Raw genomic sequence first — 17,997 nt, 5'->3', positions numbered from 1 at the left:
GTAAGAAAAGACATCCTCTTCATTTCTTTTATGAAGCCCTCTCAAAATAGAGACTTTAGGCCATGGACATGTTATAGGTAACCTGTCAGCAGCTAAGAAACTTCCCCCTTACTGGCAAATTGTAATCATGGTACTCAAGAAACAGAAGTACTTGGAAGTTTATCTTGAGTCTGGTAAAGTCTGATGACAAATAGGACAAATTGATGTCCACAAAGCCCAACATTCATTGACCTCATCTTGTGGCTATTCTCAAATTCTTTACAAAACTGAAGAGCACTTGAAAAAGCCAGAATGTGGAAACCCGCACCCATTCACAATCTGCAGGACACATTCTGAGCACTGCCTGTATTTTAACATCACCCCAGAAGTGACATATTTGTGCAAACATTCTGGGCCTCTAATCTGAGGGGGAGGATGAGTCACTGAATGCTTGAGCTGACAGTTAACTAGGCTCCTTTCTTAGTCCTCTACTAAGAAGCCAACTAGTACTTACAGCATTCAATGATGCTAAAGACAAAACAAAACTGAAATAATCACTACTGTACACATCTCTATTCTTCATAAACTTGAGGTTTTCATCTCTCACCATCTACAAAAGAAAATTAGTAATTATTTTTAAGAAACAGGGCAAAATGTGTGGAAGACATTTTTGTTGATATGTTAGGTAAAAAAGGGTTTTTTAAAAATATTAGGTTAGAAGGGTTCACAAGAACCCTTTTCTTGAGCTTTGAAATTTTAAACAGGAGAGAGGAAAATCTTCCTTTCAACTGTAAGAAGCTGAAATAAGGTAAATTATTCTTTATCAAACCAAACTCTTCTGGGAAATTTCAGAAAACCACCATGTAAAGGACAAGTGAATTCAAACCTGCTATTTTGGGTTGAGGGGCAAACAGCTTTTCCAAGTACAACTAACTCAATGTTTTCCTTACATTGGAGAGCTTAATTCTTCCTCTTTAAACAAAAAACTCCATACTTTTCTTAAATTCTTTGGTTCTGGTTACTCAGCTTTTGATTACTTAGTGTACAAAGACTTGACTGGATAGTTGTACAGTGCTGAATTTAAATCCTGGCTCTGTGACACTGGCAGGTCACTTCTCCTTTTCTGAGCTTTTTCCCTCTTAAAAAATGAGTGTAAAACCCACTACTCCACAAGAATGTTTTAAGAATTAAGAATTTGTTTACAGCATGCAGCAGAGTAGATATTCAATAACTGATGGTCATCACTGTCACAACAGTTTTCCCCAAAGGAATGAACCCTATATTTCAGCCGTGTGTGTCTTTAGTGCTCACGCCCTTCCACGTGTCTATCTGTGACACCCTCCAGTCATACAGCAGGCTGGTGATAGTGCCGGCCACCTCGAGTCTGTGGTCACCTCTGTGACCTGGTATAAGACACTTGTGGCACAAGGTGGTTAGGACAAGGCACTTGAGATCCAACCAAGTCCACGAGGAGGCCAGCAGGAACACATTTGGACCTCTGAGGTGGATTTTGACTTTTATCTGAAATTTTCTCCTTTAGAATTTTCGATATGGTTCTTACCTGGTATATTCGCACAGGCATTTTCTCCACAAACAGTCCTTTCTTCTCGCCTTTTTTAACCAGCTTGGTTAGAATAGAGAGCCGGTCATTGTTAGGCCTGTGGGGCCGGGGAGAGGACTGCGGTGAAATCTCTGGAGAAGATGGCGCAGACCTAAGGATGGAATCAGAAAACGGTCTGGTGTAAAGCCGACAGACTTATGTAACAAGGCACTAGACTTGGCAATAAACCGCATACTTTCCAGATCCAATATAGGAAAATGCAAATTCATAGATAACAGGACCTTAAAAAAACCAGCAACGCTGGCAGTGCTAGCCAAGTGCAACACTTTGGACATAAAGCACACCCAATAATTGCTGAGATTAGAAAAAAATGGCAATTCTAGAATGAAATCATTTATATACATGTTTCTAAATACCAAGTAACTTCTTGCTAAGGAATCATAAACAGGTGGCAATAAGAAAAGGGGTAGAGGTATTTACTTACTTTCTTTTTAGAGTTTCTCTCTAGCTTGTTTAACGAATTACTTTTAAATGCCAAACAGTATACTCAGGATTGTAATGACTGCCTGCTGAAATGGTGCAGTGAATTACGTGGAAGAGAAACTCACAGAGAGAGATCCTCAGCTTCCTGCCGGACGACGCTGACCCGGCTTTTCTTTGGTAAAACTGGGGAGTTCTGATCAGAGACCCTTTGGTAAAAGAGCATATAGGCATTCCAATATCTTCGGCGTACGTCAGTATATGGGTTTGCTTTATAACAAGATAGGAAGAAATCTTTGTAAATAAAAAATGTTTTCTTGTCTTCATAATTTAAAATAAGGGACCTATAAATAAAGCAAATACTTACAAAATTTAAAAGCAAAATGTAAGTAAAATGTCTTTTTACCAGTAATACTATTTAGAATCATTTGAAAGGTGATATAGAGGAATAGGAAGAAAGCTGTATGGTAATGGGGTAAAGAAGGTAAACATTCCTAGGCAAGTCTAAATTTAACCAAAAGGCAGATTAACATTTAAAAATAAATTCTGTGACATAGGATGGGATTATAATTGGCCTCACTTAACCAATTCTGTATAGGACAGCCAAATCTAGGTAAGTTTTGGCAACAATACTATCTTTAACCATTAACTATCTGTAGCCAAAGGTAACTACTTTAGACAAAGGACTACCTTGGTATGGTATCAAAATCTAAAATAGTGGATATAATACGGGTAAAATTTTTTTTAAAATTTTAATTGAAGTGTAGTTGACATATACTATTAGTTTCAGGTGTATAACATAATGATTTGACAATCAGGTACATTATGAAATGCTCCCCACAGTAAGTGTCATTACCATCTGTAGCCACACAACCTTATTACAGTATTATTGACTATACTTCCTATGCTTACTTTCCATCCTTTTTACTTGCTTATTTTCTAACTAGAAGTCTGTTCCTCTTAAGTCCCTTCACCTATTTCCCCTGTTCTCCTCTAACCCAAACACAGAAATTTTTAAATGCCCCTAGAGTACTACAAAATCAGGTTTCAGAAACATTAACGTCTCTAAAAAAGGTCTTCCCCTCACCCCCAAGTAGCAAATTCTGATTGGATTCTCTGAGGTCCTTTTCCTCATAGTCTTTCTTCTGGGGGTGGTGGCTGGAGAGAGAAAGACTTTTGCCATACTGCATAAACACGGTTTTAAAACCCAGGTGTTCGGGATGTCTTCTGTAATTAATTGTGCCTCTATGTAAGTGAAAAGGAAATTTGAGAATTTTAATGGACAACTACTTCTGAAATGATTTTTAAGGTTGAAATTTTGCATTCATTAGTTACTCTCTGATACTTGTTTCTTCCTCTTAACTTACTCTATCACCTGTCCTCTGAGGGCTGTTGCAAGGAAATAGTTTCAAAACATTTTGTAAGCAGCCTGAGTATTTTCTCTCTGGCTATCAAGGAATTTGTGGATCTATATAGCTAGAACAATGGTACGCAAAAATGAAAGAATTACATTTTATGTTAAGAATACTACTTCCAATCTGACAGAAAACAGTAAGTTAAAAAAATAAAACTAAAGGGAAACATCCATTTGTAAATACTTACTTTGATCATAAACTTTTGGTCTATATTCTCCTCCAAAGCATTCATACTCCAGGGTCTCATCATTTAGGTCAAATTCCTCTATGACTGTATCATTAAACTTGTACCACTTTCCTTTTCCACACCCTCTGGAGCCCACAGAGGAAACAAACGTTATGAGATTAAAACCCAACATCTTCCTCCCCAGCCTTTATCTCTAAGTATTGTCTACACATACAGAGGATAACTACTATTAGAAAATACTCAAGAAAAAAACTTAAACTTCTAAAACAACTTTTCCAACTGAAGAGGTAAACAGTTACAGTACATTTTAAAAATCCAATATGAAATACACCAAAGAGCAATGCAATGTAGCTTCTCTACACTACACTCAGAGGCATGGATGGTAAGAGCAGGGCAGGGGGAGCAAAGGAGGGACAGAGGAGGGCAAGAGGAATGGAGAAGGGACAGGAATGCAGAGGAAGTGGAGGTAGGACTACTGGAAGGCAGGAGGAGGAAGTGGCTGAGACCCTCTTACCGCCTGTCCTTAATGAAGGAATAGTAGTGACCCGCATGTGCCTGTCCACTGTGGACAATGACACCGACAAGTTCATAGTTTTCAGTGAGGGCAACTTTTTTTCGTGGGGATCCTCCACCTCCCTGGTCCATACTTCGCCCATTTTCACCAACTTCAGAAGACGAATCTTGGCGAGCCATTCCTGAAACTGTGTAAGGCTCCATGTTTAGCATCCAGGGAAACTATTTAAAAGCAAAAAGACCACATTAGTGTTGATGAGTAACACAGACAGCAGTACCCCATTAAGTCAGATTCAAGTAAGAGGGCTGTTTTCCTAATTCTAGCTAGGCCCGCCTCCACACTCTGGCCAGGACAACTTCTAGAGAGGAGGGCTGTTCCCAGATCTGCCTGTCCAGTGGCAGTAGCTGCTTAAGACAAGGGGCCCTGTATGCCTCTGAATGCTGAGACCACAGCCTTTCACAGTAGAGATGGAAATTAAACATGTAAAAAGTAAATAGTGGAAAGGTGAGGTCATGGTTGTAAGGTATTTCGGGGGGAATGAAAAGAAGTTACCCTTATCTGTTCATCGTATTTAATGGAGCGTCCACTCTCCCAGTCAAATCCAAATCTCATTAGGTGAATTACCAAGACGCTAGGTAAAGACTTAATGCAGGTCCTTTTCACGGTTATTCTCTAAAGAAAAGCAAAATCCAATTATCTCCATGGAGGAAATAAAACAGCCAAATCATATAAAGGTCAGAGATTTCCATGGGCTTCTCCTGCCCAGGTAAAAACAGGTCACAACACAATTTAAGGGAAACAACACTAGAAGCTTAATATTGCCCTCACATAAAACACAAACGAATAACAAATTAATCTTGTTTTCTAAAAAAAGGCAAATGTAATACCTTTTCTTTACACTTCTCACAGTAATATGCATTACTGCCCTCTAGAACTTCTCCTCTAACAAACTGGTCCAAAGAAATTTCCAAGCTCTGACATGAAGTAACTCCAAGATTAAGAGCCATGAAAGCTTCCTCACGCTCATACCTGGTTAGGAAATCACAGGAAAAACATAAACAGTGGAATGTAAAGGTCTTGAAACAATCACAATACCTGAGACTGTACACAGAACTACATTCATAACCAGTGAAATTAATCACTGGTCATCAATTTTTCACGATGAGAAATTCCTTAAAAAATCATGATTTTCAGCAAAGAATTTTAGAAGTGGAAACCAGAGAAACTTAATTCAATAAACCACTTAGAGAGAGATCTGTAAGTCTCTCAACAATGCAAAATTCATGACATACCAGCAGCATCATTTAAAAAGGATGACGATCATGTGCTGTACTACTGTAGCCAACTGGCAATTTCCATGTTTTCACCTTAATACTGAAGCCTTTTTCTACTGCAAAAATATTTCCTCCGAGTTTAGTATCTGCATCAGGATAACCCAGGGAACACATACTTTTTTATTTTCTTTAATTTTATTTATTTATTTGATGGAGAGAGAGAGAGAGAGAGTGCGAGCAAGTGTGCGCACAAGCAGATAGAGTAGCAGGAAGAGGGAGAGGAGAAACAGGCTCCCTGCTCACCTGACACGGGGCTCGATCCCAGAACCCTGGGATCATGACCTGAGCCGAAGGCAGTTGTTTAACAAAATGAGCCAATTTTTCTGTTTGAGGATTTGTGACTTCCTGTGGAAATCCATGTACTGACAGATGAAACTTACAGTACTCTTAAAGCTCCACCTTAAATACATGAATACGGAAGCTTCTGCTTGCACCATGATTTGCTTAACACTAAGCATGAATCTGAATATTCTAGAAATTGGCTCAACTCAAACATGTCAGTAAATTGTTACAACAGCTTAAGAAATAAAAATACTATTAAAAAAGATCATAGTTGAAATTTTTAGATACTGTCACTTTAGTCAAGTAGAACATGGATGAAAATCAATAAAATACTACCAATTAAGAGGAAAAAACCCAAAAAATGAAGATGATCAGTTTTGATGTCCATGGTATCTTCACTAACCTGTGAGGACAGTCTTTACAGATCTTCTGATCAGAATAGATGCCCTGGAAAGTATTCTTAAAAATTTGGTCTCTCCCCATTTTCTGTTGGAATAAAGGGACAGAATTTTAGTTGATGCCCCTACAATTTATAGGTCGCTTACACAGAATTTTATCTAAGCCTAAGTTAAAGCGCAGATTTCAACTTAACAGCTAAAATACAGGGAGCCATGTTGCTAGCTTAAGCTGGGATCAAATGGGACGACTGGAAGCCACTGGCCCGACTCTCAGAACAGCCTAAGCTGTTGGTGAAGGAAGAGGAGACGGCCCAGTCCCTGCTGGTGACAAGAACAGCACTCAGTGGCGATTCTGAATCCTTTCCCCACACTGCCCTCAGTGACCACTGGGTTAGGAGCAACTCTCCCTAATCTTTTCTTCCTTCTTGTGGATAAAATGCTATATATTCCTAAATGATCTGAAAAAGGACAAGTAACCTGGGTCTCCTGCTTCACTGGGAGGTGCCCTGTAACTAGGGAAGCTGATCACACGTCGTGCTAGGTGGGGGCAGGAAGCTTTGGGCTCACACACCCCCACAGACAACTCTAATCTGGCCCTCTGTCAGATTCAGACTGCAGAGCACGGGCTGGTGGGTCCCCAGTGAGGGCAGCATGCCTGAAGCCAGGCTACCTTGGGGCACCCCCAGTGGTTACTCCGGAGTATGAGTTAAGAGCTCCACACCTCACCAAGCATTGGATGAATGAAGAAAAGAAGTCTAGTCTCTTTTGATGTTCAAACCCCGCCAGAAGAACTGACTCACATCTGTGGTATTAAAGATGACCAGATTCTGACTGGCCAGTTTCACAGTAATGCCCATCCTGCCACACCGCTCTCGTATTAGAGTCTGAGGGAGTCAGCAAGAAAGTGACATTTTTTTCCTACCTTGAGATATTCGTCCATCTGATCAATAAGACTAGTGAAGAATTCATATGCATCCTGCTGTTCTCTCACATAAAGTTCTTTGTTCCACATCTTGAAAATCTATGCAACAAGAATTAAATACATCGTTAAAGGAAAAGTTAGCAATATCTGAACATGGTAGAACACAAATGTGAGAGAGCACTTGAGCGCTTCTAAAAACCAAGTTCCCTATTAGGGCAGTAGACACTTTCACTGAAGTATGATAAGCTTGTGTTTGGCTACTTAGGCTTGCTCTTGGCCCCCGTGTTACTGTCACAAGTTTGTGAGGCCACACAGGGTGGGATCTGAGGCCACGGAACAGAGTTTCCGTCTTAGAACTATCTGAACCACAGGGGAAGATACCAGGTACTCCTCCTGTGAAACAGAGTAATGTCCTTCATTTAGGGCATTAGTGAAATTGGGATAATTTGAACAAATACTCCCAAAAGCCAAAATTAGAATCATGAGAAATATTCAAAATCATTAAGATCAGCAGATCCCTAAAATTATAAATGACTCTTTTCAATCTTCTAATCATTTGAAATCAAGCCTCAATCTTAAGCAGAATGGTGTAGCCCATTCTTCTGTAGGTTCCTGGCAGTGGGATCAGTCTAGAACCAATAAAGACAGAAACAATTACCGCCAGATCCAAGGATCCAGTATCTTGAAATCTAGAGTTAACTGGGTGACATACCTTCCAGAAATTCTCAGGTACGTAATACTGCAGCTTGCTTTCCATCAGATGCCCAAAGAGAGACTGCACCTGGTAGAACACGCTGTCGTCTGGATTGTCTGTGTCATCATCCACTGAGAGTAATGACTACATGGAAAGGACAGAAATGAGGAGCATGAGCCAGGACTACTTCACTGCTGCACAGGGCCCTGGGCAGATGCATGTGTACCACCCACACTGCTGTCACAACACTGTGTACATCTGGATGAGGCTACAGCTCTAAGTAGGGTTAGCCTTAGTTACTTCTGAGTTGGTGGAATCATGGACACGTCATTTCTCTGAGGCTCTTTTTGATCATGAAAAACTGGAACTAGTGATACCAGTATCTCTATGAAAGAAAAATGATCTACATAGAATATTCTCAAAACTACTAACTGCTATAGCACCAACTTCTGGTACAGACTGACTCTCGAACATGGTTTGAACCACACGGGTCCAGGTACACATGGATTTTTTTGGATACAGAACAGTACCATATATGTATTTTCTCTTTCCTAGCTTACTTTATCGTAAGAATAGAGTATGTAATACACAGAACACACAGAATAGGAGTTAAGTGTCCAGTCAACAGTAGGCTGTCAGCAGTTAAGTTCTAGGGGAGTAAAAAGTTACATGCAAACTTCTGACCACACTGGGAGAGCGGAGTGTTAAGTGCTCCTAACTCCTGCATTCAAGGGTCAACAGAACTATTACAAAGCATGAATGAGACCCTAAATTTTTCTAAAATACTAAAAACATGAAGTAATTTTATGGAATAGAATTTGAGAGTAACCTCATTCAAAAATCCCACTTAGTCAAATCTATCTGCCAAATAGGCAGCACACGCCCTCAGCAAATTTATAAAAACATAACCACCAACATGCTGTCTACATGTATTTCAGAAGCTATGACAAAATCCCTAGCTTTAGTCAACTTTGTGATCTGTAAATCTGGGACAATTTTCAGGCCGTGTACACATTCTCTTTCATACCATACAGGAAAGAAGAGAGAAGTCACCTCAGGGAGCCCGGGCTGCATATATAGCTGCTGGAAGACTGCGTTCATGTAACACGTGGCGCCGCCATTCCTCAGTCCCACAAAGCCGGAACTGGACCTGCTATCCACGGGTGGAAGGTACTAGGAAACAGAGGAAGGGAAACGGTAGACAGAGAATGAGTGTATCTGCCACCAGCACATGCGCACTGGGGCTGTCTGAGAGGGAAAAAGAGAAACTCACAGACTCATCCATCCAGTGGGCTAGGAGTCAGGCTAACCCAACCCATGTTCTTGAAATATCTCTGCAGATGCAAATACAAATAAAAAATACTACTATCTCAAAGTTCCTTTTCTATTCATGAAGTACCTAACATACTGTTTATTTGTCTATCCATCTGGTAGTCATGCATTCCGTCACCTATCATTCAACAAAAACTCACAAAGAGGCTACTATGTGCCAGGCCCTCAGGAGGTATATGTGGTTCCTTATCCTAAGGAGCTCACAGTCTAGCAGAGTACACAGACATCAGTCAAGTAAATATATCTACTTACAAACTGAGGTAGTACTCTGCAAAAAAGAAATAGGACTCTATGAAGTATTTACTATGAAGAATCCTGGCCAGTCGGAATGGTCAAGGAAGGCTCATATTCCTTCCCTTCCTTTTTAAGAAAGTAACATTCTTCTACAGAATAACTTATAGTAAGCATACAATTAAATAAGTAATTATGCTTGCACTGCACTTAAAGATGCCTTATACTAACTCTGTTACAATGCTTTTCTGGTTAGAAATAATCTAGGGAAGGCATCTTGGATGAAGTTTAACATGGCACTTCTCCAAGTTGAGAAGGATACTGAATGCCATGTCAGCAGAATCTTGGTTCTAAGGCCATACCCAGAATCACCTAACCTGCATAGCTCAATACCTGCATCCATGTAATAACCAACCAACAAAGCCTGTAGATCTTTTGGACCTCAGGGAATTGTTAAATAGGACATACCTTCCACTAACATTTGACATACATGTAGAGCAGGGAGATTTCTAAGATTTAATCAACACTACAATTTATTTGTAGCCCAAAGCAGAGATTTTAAAAAAGCTACAAAATAAGAAAAGTGAGTTCATAATAGTGCTAAAAAATAAGTATTTATATGAGGCAAATGCTTTTTTCATGCTGCTGATACAATCCCTTATGAGAAAAATAAAATTTCCATTTAAATCTATTAAACAAATAATGTAATACTAAAAACATACTTATAAACTGAAAGTTTTAACACAAAAACAGTTTCTATTTTCCATGCTCACATTTCATTTTGCAAATGCTATTTTCTCTATCTGGTGCCCCTTCCTTTCCCTTCTTCCCCGTATGCTGCATAGTACTCAGTTCAGGCTTCCAAACGGATAAGCCTGACTGTGATGTTCATGGAGGACGCGGAGGCAGCTCTAAAGGCATCCTCCCATCCCAGTCTGGTACTGCAGCGCGCCTGCGGTGTGCTTCCCTCCTGCAGAGCTCAACCAACACTAAACTGCTGGCTGGCCCTAGAGCCTCGTCCTGTAGACTTTCACTGCTGGAATGACCTTCCCACCGTGCTTCGGGTGGCTTGCGAGGCATCAGAGCTCTCTCTCTCTTTTTTTTTTTGAAAGATTTATTTATTTTTGGGAGAGAGCATGAGCAGGGGAGGGGAAGAGACAGTGGGGCAGGGGTCGGGGGTTGTGGTGGGGGGAGAGAAACAGACTCCTCCCTGAGTGGGGGAGCCTGAAGGCAGGGCTCCATCTCACACCCTTGAGATCACAACCTGAGCCAAAATCAAGAGTGGAGCGCTTAACCAACTGAGCCACCCAGGCTCCCCAGCTCTTAAAGATACCGCCACCTAGTGGTGAAGTGCCTCTCTGCTGGTAGAGCATTTGGGACATGACCTGTCTCTTAAAATTCATCACATTATATTGAAATTACCTGACTATGGCTCTGTCTCCTCCATTATACACTGCCTCTCTCGAGGGCTGGAATCCTATCTTCATTTAGGAGCTCCAAAGCCTAACACACCTATTAGTGCCTAGTAAGCCCAGTAACTCTTAGCTGAATGTTAATGAGTCGGTATTTGCAGTGCCGGGCACTGTGCCCCCCCGGCCCCCCCCCCCCACAGCTACTCCACAAATAGGCTGAAGTGCTACTTCTTTCTGAAAGTGACTATCAGCTGACTTGAACACGTCTCCTCTTTAGTTAAGAAAAAGGGTATTGCTGAGTAATATAGTATGACAATGGTAATAAAGTAACTTTGTAGTTTCTAGTTGATTAGAGTAGGTGAACAAGACAGGTATATACGAATAATACTTTCTCTGTGATTAGGATAAAGCAAACATAAGCTTTAAAGCTGTATGTTTAATTGATCATTCCAAAAACACGACCTGCGTCAAGGTCTAGAAAACTTACATCAAACTCCTTAGTAAGAGCAGGGTCAGGCTGATGATGCATAGAAAGCAGTTCTTTTGTGATAATTTGCAGATTTGAAGGTGAGCTATCAGCCAACATCACCAGGACTTCATAGGCTGCCAATCGGCTATTCACTGTACTACACCTGAAAACAGAAGACCAGTCAATTCCAACAGTGAAGAGTCTACTTAGATAGCTCATTAAACTAAATCAACATTTGAAATGAAAGTATTAGAGCTGCAGTTCCTCAAACAGGGCTAATTGGGTCTGATGGCAGAGCTCTAGGAACCCAGGGGGAAGTGTTTACTTAAAGGAAGAGGCCATGAATACAGGAAGAATGATTATGGTTGAGAGCTAAATATCTTCTTGGCCTGATAGAGTAGCAAAATCTCTTACTTAGGACTACAGAGTATTTTTATCTAAGGTTTGGGTCAGCAAAAAAGGAGGACAAAGAGTCCAAAAATTTTATCAAAGACAACATGAGAGTAGCAAGAGCAATTTTTGTTATCACCCTGAAATTCAAATATCTAAATGGCAGAAAAAGAAAGCTATACAAATCAGAATAAATGCCCATAAATGCCTATTTGTGCCTGAAGACTTGAAAAAAACAAAAACAAAAAAACTCTTCAAGGACACGAATCGGCTTCATTTTGCTAAGAAAATGGAGGCAGAAATATGTGATATGCTAAATTAATTTTGTTTAAAAATGATGATAAAAGGTAACTAGCAAGCATCCTGCAGGAAACTAAAGGCTTCTGATGTTGCTCACCTTTAGTAGACATCATTTTGGGGATGTACAGTAACTTCTCAGTGTCACCTATGCCAACCTTGCCTTACCGAGAAGATCACAGGTTAGGAAGGATACACAGAAAAGAGGACATCCAACCTCTGAGAGAAACACATATGCAGTGCAGTGTAGGAGATGCGTTCATGGGCTGGGTGGGGAATGAGGGCCACAGGGCTGGCTCTTAGATCAGCACTGCGCCACGTCCTGAGGACAGCGCCCAGGAGCTGGCACTGTCCTTGGCTTCTTTTTTGGACTTCTGGATTGCAAAGGACCCGTAAAGAACACATAGGAGGTACCGTACACACGGGCTAAATGTGAAAAATTTCTTTTGTTAGTGTTAGTAAGCATTACTCGTGAAAACGCTTCTGTGAACTGTAACTCTCTCTCTGGCTTTAGGGTTTAGGTGGGAAAGGGCGGGGAGTCATTGTGATGAATGAGTATCACTCAGTACACAGGGGAGGATGAGACAAAATGCCGAGTTTTCTACTCAAGGCGCTGTGCGCGATTAAAACAACCCAACTCCCTGCTGACGGAGGGGTTGCTTTTAATAAATACAAGGAAAAGGATTCATGAATAAAATTTCAATAAAACCACTGAAGAACCACTGAACTCTACCTCTGAAACTAAGAATACTCCATAGGTTATCTGAATTTAAAAAAAAAAAAAAAAAAAAAAACCAAACTACTGAAGATTTATTTTCTCCATTCACTGAAAGCTGGAACACTCCTGTGTTTCTACTGCTTTCATAAAAGATTCCCATGGAGCTAGCACCAGATCTTCCAGAACAAGACTGGAGCAGGGGTGAAGATGGGAGTCACAGCCCAAGAGACAGCCCAAGAGTGCTAATGAAGGTTTATGACCTGAAACAGATTTTGCTAGTAAAAAAACTCTACACAGAGAAATGCTCACACATGGTAAGATATAGTTTAAGATTCCATGAAATACTGCTTATTAGGCCTTGCCCATTCCAATAACCACTAAGATTATATGGGAATGTTTTTCACTGGTTAAATATCCAATCCCCAGTTCCTTCAGGATTATTTAATTAACTCTGGTTTACCTAAGAGCAAAGTAAGTTGGATTCCGAGGAAGGACAGACAGCAGCATGAAGCAGCCTCCTCCTAGCTCTAGGAGCACCCAAGTAGGGTCAACATTACAAAAAGATCTTTCAAATTTCTACCCATAAAAGCGAATACAATATGGGATTCTAAAATTACCACAATAAATCACTAGCAGTTGTAATTATCAGGACATGGCGGATACACAGCAAATCACAGTTCATGCACTACAGCACCTACACATTCCTCTGAGAAGAAACTCTTGAGATCCTGAGCCTATTTACTTTTACTTTGGACATAATCCTTACCACCTCAGTTTCTCTTGGAATTTGTTACCGACCAAGTTAGCCACATAATTTATTACTTATTCTTGCAACTGGATGATAAGAATGGTTCCAGCATACACGGCTCAGCACCTATTATGTGCCAGACAGGCTTTATCCTAAGCCCCTTTACATGCATTTCTTTATATAGTGGATATTATCTTATAACTACACACACTCACGAGATGGACGACAAATTCCAAGAAAATCTTTTTTGGACTAAAGTTTCGAATTAGAATTTTTACCAAAACTGAACACAACGTGCATTTTCCATACTTTGGATGAAAGTCCTGTTGACTGATGGCGGCACTGCCAGCTGGAGAATGACTATTTAAAATAATTCTAGAAGCTCGGAAAAGGAAGTCATCTAACAATGGTTTAATGAGTGATGAACCTGGAATAGAGCATAATATTCATGTTGAGGAGGAACACATTTTAATTCAAAGATCCTGTTTTTGTACTTTCATATCAGAGCAGCAAAGGCACCCAAGGCCACCCAATGGCAGGGCATCCAATTTTATCTGATGCTTATTCTGTGAGCACTTACATAACACACGGCAAAGCTCTGTGGGGCAGAGGGGTGGGAAGGGGCTGGAGGGCCGTGGCCAGGGAACAAAGATAGAGAAGCGAGGGTACCTTCCTCTAGGAGCTGACGGTGGAGTGAAAGAAGCCATGCTTTCACTTTAGAAACACAAATGCGAAGAACACCACAAGGCAGAACAGTTCGAGTGAACAATTCATTCTTACTCTGGGTGCATGGAGGGGGGCACGGTTTCCAAAACTTTTAAAATCTTGCCTTCTTTGGGTAAAATGATGTGCCCTTCTCACCCTGGTTTAGAATCACTCTTTTCTATGTATCCCCAGTAGCCAAGAAGATTTTTATAGAGCTTAGTTTGTGTGATAAAAGTAAAAATTAATGTTTTGACTTATTTTCTGAATATAATTTATAATAATGAATATGCCCTCATAAATTATATGTGCACCCCAGGACACTCATATGTACCCCACTATGCAGGGCGTGGTGGTTGGGGCTGCCTCCCAGATGAGAATTACCCTTAAAATAAGTGAGACTTACAACAGATAATATTTTATAAAGCACAAAATAGCAAAAAGAGAAAACCCTACTTTGAATTAATTTTTACTTGATATTAAGAAGTTACATGATCCGTTTTGAATACTATAAAATTCTCTACATGGTTTAATGACGCAGGTAAAACAAACCTTAAGTTTGTTAGCCACTAAAATCCCAGATAATCTCATTTTACCTGAAGGGCCAGTCTTCTATGGAGCACGGAGCATCTATTCTATTTTCCTAATTACACACAATACTACGGCAGTAACTAAGAAGCGAGGTATTCTATCACATGGGAAGATGAAGCAATAATTACCAAGCATTTCTTTTTCTGCCCCACAGAGTGAGAGAAGGGTCTTAATGAGCCGTAAGTGTCCTGCCAATAAGATATTGTCTGCTTCACTGGTCTCACATTCAGCGGTGCGATTAGGTTCAAAGTTATCCAGCCAAGTGATCTCATCTTCGAGCATAGTCGCTGGGCTGATTCTTAACTGCTCCATTTCTGAAGCTTAGGGGGAAAAAAAAAAGTCCATTTGATGAAAGAAGGATTTCCCCTCATGGAGTCCAAATCCTGAATTACAGTAGCAAAGTCAAGTCCCAACCTTCCATTTCCTCCATCGGAGACAGCGGTCATTAACAAACAGTGGGCTGGAGCTGTTGCCCCGAGGATTGGGACAGGGCATGCGCACTCACTCCTTACCCACTCACTCTCTCAGTCCTAAACCAAACATGTAGTGAGGACCCTCTGTGCAGGTCAGGAAGGGGACAATCTTTTTTTTTTTTTTTAAATAATCAAAAAAAATTTTTATAAACATATATTATTAGCTGCAGGTACAGGGTACAGGTCTGTGAATTGCCAGGTTTACACACTTCACAGCACTCACCATAGCACATACCCTCCCCAATGTCCATAACCCCACCACCCTCTCCTTCCCCCCCCTCCCCCTGGCAACTCTCAGTTTGTTTGTGAGATTAAGAGTCTCTTATGGTTTGTCTCAGGAAGGGACAATCTTGTTCTGAAGAAGCTCCTAGTCTGGGGGCAGGATGTGTGTGTGTGTGTGTGCCAGCACGTGTCCCTAGCGGAGGCAAGAATGAGGGTACAAGGAGAGCCAAGGCTCCCGCAGTGTCACCTAGGCCAAGGGAGTCCTGCAAAGGAGGAGGTCCACAGCATAGTATTTCCAGACAGTGTACCAAACCCTGAGGAACTACTCTGCTCTGCTGTAGTAAGTTCTCTTGCTCTCCTCTAAATAAGGAGTAAAGCCAGATTCCGTCCCAGAAGATGGGACTGGGGAGGAGAGAAAACGTGACTGCGCTCTCCTTCCAAGTCACAACAGCCATGAGTGGTAAGGTCCCACAGGATGAGGTGAAGAGGAATACTTCAGGGTCAGTCAGAGTGGGATAAGAACGGGACAGGAGTCCACTTACTCACAGTGGACCCTCGGCTAACACCTAGACGGCAGGAATCTGGGTGTGAAGTGCCTAGCGTAGGTACTGGCATATACAAATTACTCCCCAAATGACAACTACTGCTACTACTCCCACTCTGCATTCAACATTCCCACAAGGCACCCTGGATTCCCTCGTTTGTCAGTCAGTGACACAGGGAAGGCCTATGTGAAGTGCTTGTTCATGACTTCTGTAGTCATATGTGTCACAGCTAATTCATGGTTCCAGCCCTCGACAGGCAAAGCACACCACCCTCGCCAAGTCCAAGCCAGAGAGCAAACATTGCTGGCTGCCACCCAGCTTTCAACAGAAGCCTGGCTGAAAAATGTGGCACTCGGCTAGACGGTTAGACGGACATGTCACCCGCCTAGCCCATGTGTCTAGAGGACAGGCATGCACTCCGACTACATTATCTCAGACTCCAACAACCCTGTTTCACTGCACCACTCAGAGCATTGCCTCTCCCACCTTCAAGAGACACTTGGGACACGGATGAAGGCATCTGCCTTGGAGACCTATGCGGAGGCTTACAGTCACTATGTCTTCATGTGTCCGTGACAAAGACCTCTTCGCGAGCTTCCTTTCAGATTTAAGTGCCATCAAAAAGATCCGTTTCTTTTGAGAAACCATTCAGTTTTCTTCGAGGGTCCTAACAGCAAACATATGCTGTTTCCTGTTTCCCTCTGTCTGCCAGCAACCTCATGACCAAATTCTGACTGTGTGAAGCTTTAGCGCCTGCACACAGGCACGGTGTTTCTGTTTAACTCCCCCAGTCTGGACATTCTTTCCCAATTAGTATTTCCAATGAATCCTTTGTCCATCCTGATTTTTATGTCCTGGAAGCTGAAGCAAATCTTTTTATGTAGACAGTGGGGAATGAACTAATAAACTCTTGATGTGAACAACTAAAATTTACACAGATCACCCCAGCATACCTCCGCCTTACACATGAATAAGCACAGATGATCAAAATCTAAACGCTCCAACACTAAAATTTTGAACAATACTTCAATCACCTAACACTAAATAATTAATGGACTTCTATCGTTATCAACATAACTCAACAGTGATTCCCTCTTTCCTTCAGTGATTGACCTTTAAAATGGTCAGAATTGACTATACTGGGGCGCCTGGGTGGCTCGGTGGGTTAAGCCGCTGCCTTCGGCTCAGGTCATGATCTCAGGGTCCTGGGATCGAGTCCCACATCGGGCTCTCTGCTCAGCAGGAAGCCTGCTTCCCTCTCTCTCTCTCTGCCTGCCTCTCTGCCTACTTGTGATCTCTGTCAAATAAATAAATAAAAATCTTAAAAAAAAAAAAAAAAAAAGAATTCACTATACTAGGGAGAAAAGTTCTTCCTAACAGTTCTGTATCGGTGTAATTAAAACATGTGTCTTTGACAATTTTTAAAATCAACAAATCTTCTCAATACTTTAATGGCTGGGTATATGCTAGGAGAAGAGAACTGGTATATGGGTTTATGTGCAATTTTCAAGAAAATAAAATTCAATTTCAAACAAGTAAATATAATCTCATTTATATTGAAAATACATTAAGTCAGATATAGAAATGTCCATTTGGCTTTCTTTTCTACTCCCCCCTTCCCCCCACAAATCAAAGTCCTACATCTACTTACTTGTCAGATCATCTAATAATTGGCACCTTAGATCAAAATACTCCATACACTGAGATAACAGTCTAAAAAACAGATAAGATTTCAAGTATTAAAAAAGGTCAATTTTAAAATAAAAAGCATTTTCCTTTTAAGAACAGGTTCATAAAATAGTTGAACAATGGAATTTTCCTAAGCATAAAAGAACTACTTTTACATCAATTCAACTTTATATCTTAGCAAGAAGCATACTAAAGATTCTGCTAATAGAGATACACTACAGAAGTAATAGTGTAAAAAGAAGAAACTTACTAAATCTCCCATTTTGTAATGATGTACGGACTGACTGCATACATCAACTAGATCACACTCATTCATTCAAATACCAACAGGTATTTACTATGCACTTACTACATGCCTGGAACTGTTTTAGAGGAACAGTTGAAAAGGAACAAAAGAGACAAACAAATTTTA

The 17,997-nt window shown here is 40.9% G+C and overlaps 1 protein-coding gene across 2 annotated transcripts in view; it reads right to left on the bottom strand.

Moving 5' to 3' along the window:
- USP24 (ubiquitin specific peptidase 24) overlaps positions 1 to 17,997 on the bottom strand; it is a 137,312-nt gene that overhangs the window by 27,542 nt on the left and 91,773 nt on the right. For both annotated transcript variants that reach the window (XM_047723878.1, XM_047723879.1), the window contains exons 39-53: positions 17,548 to 17,609; positions 14,785 to 14,976; positions 13,673 to 13,790; positions 11,229 to 11,373; positions 8,820 to 8,939; positions 7,785 to 7,910; positions 7,073 to 7,171; positions 6,156 to 6,238; positions 5,024 to 5,165; positions 4,689 to 4,808; positions 4,137 to 4,357; positions 3,623 to 3,747; positions 2,149 to 2,290; positions 1,541 to 1,691; positions 494 to 589 (exon numbers count right to left, since the gene is read on the bottom strand). In XM_047723878.1, coding sequence (XP_047579834.1) covers positions 494 to 589; positions 1,541 to 1,691; positions 2,149 to 2,290; positions 3,623 to 3,747; positions 4,137 to 4,357; positions 4,689 to 4,808; positions 5,024 to 5,165; positions 6,156 to 6,238; positions 7,073 to 7,171; positions 7,785 to 7,910; positions 8,820 to 8,939; positions 11,229 to 11,373; positions 13,673 to 13,790; positions 14,785 to 14,976; positions 17,548 to 17,609 — 1,942 coding nt within the window. The remainder of the gene's footprint in view (positions 1 to 493; positions 590 to 1,540; positions 1,692 to 2,148; positions 2,291 to 3,622; positions 3,748 to 4,136; positions 4,358 to 4,688; positions 4,809 to 5,023; positions 5,166 to 6,155; positions 6,239 to 7,072; positions 7,172 to 7,784; positions 7,911 to 8,819; positions 8,940 to 11,228; positions 11,374 to 13,672; positions 13,791 to 14,784; positions 14,977 to 17,547; positions 17,610 to 17,997) is intronic.

Source organism: Lutra lutra, chromosome 4 (assembly GCF_902655055.1).
Source record: "Lutra lutra chromosome 4, mLutLut1.2, whole genome shotgun sequence".
NCBI classification, from domain to species: Eukaryota; Metazoa; Chordata; class Mammalia; order Carnivora; family Mustelidae; genus Lutra; species Lutra lutra.
This window is presented reverse-complemented; position numbering and strand designations above follow the sequence as displayed.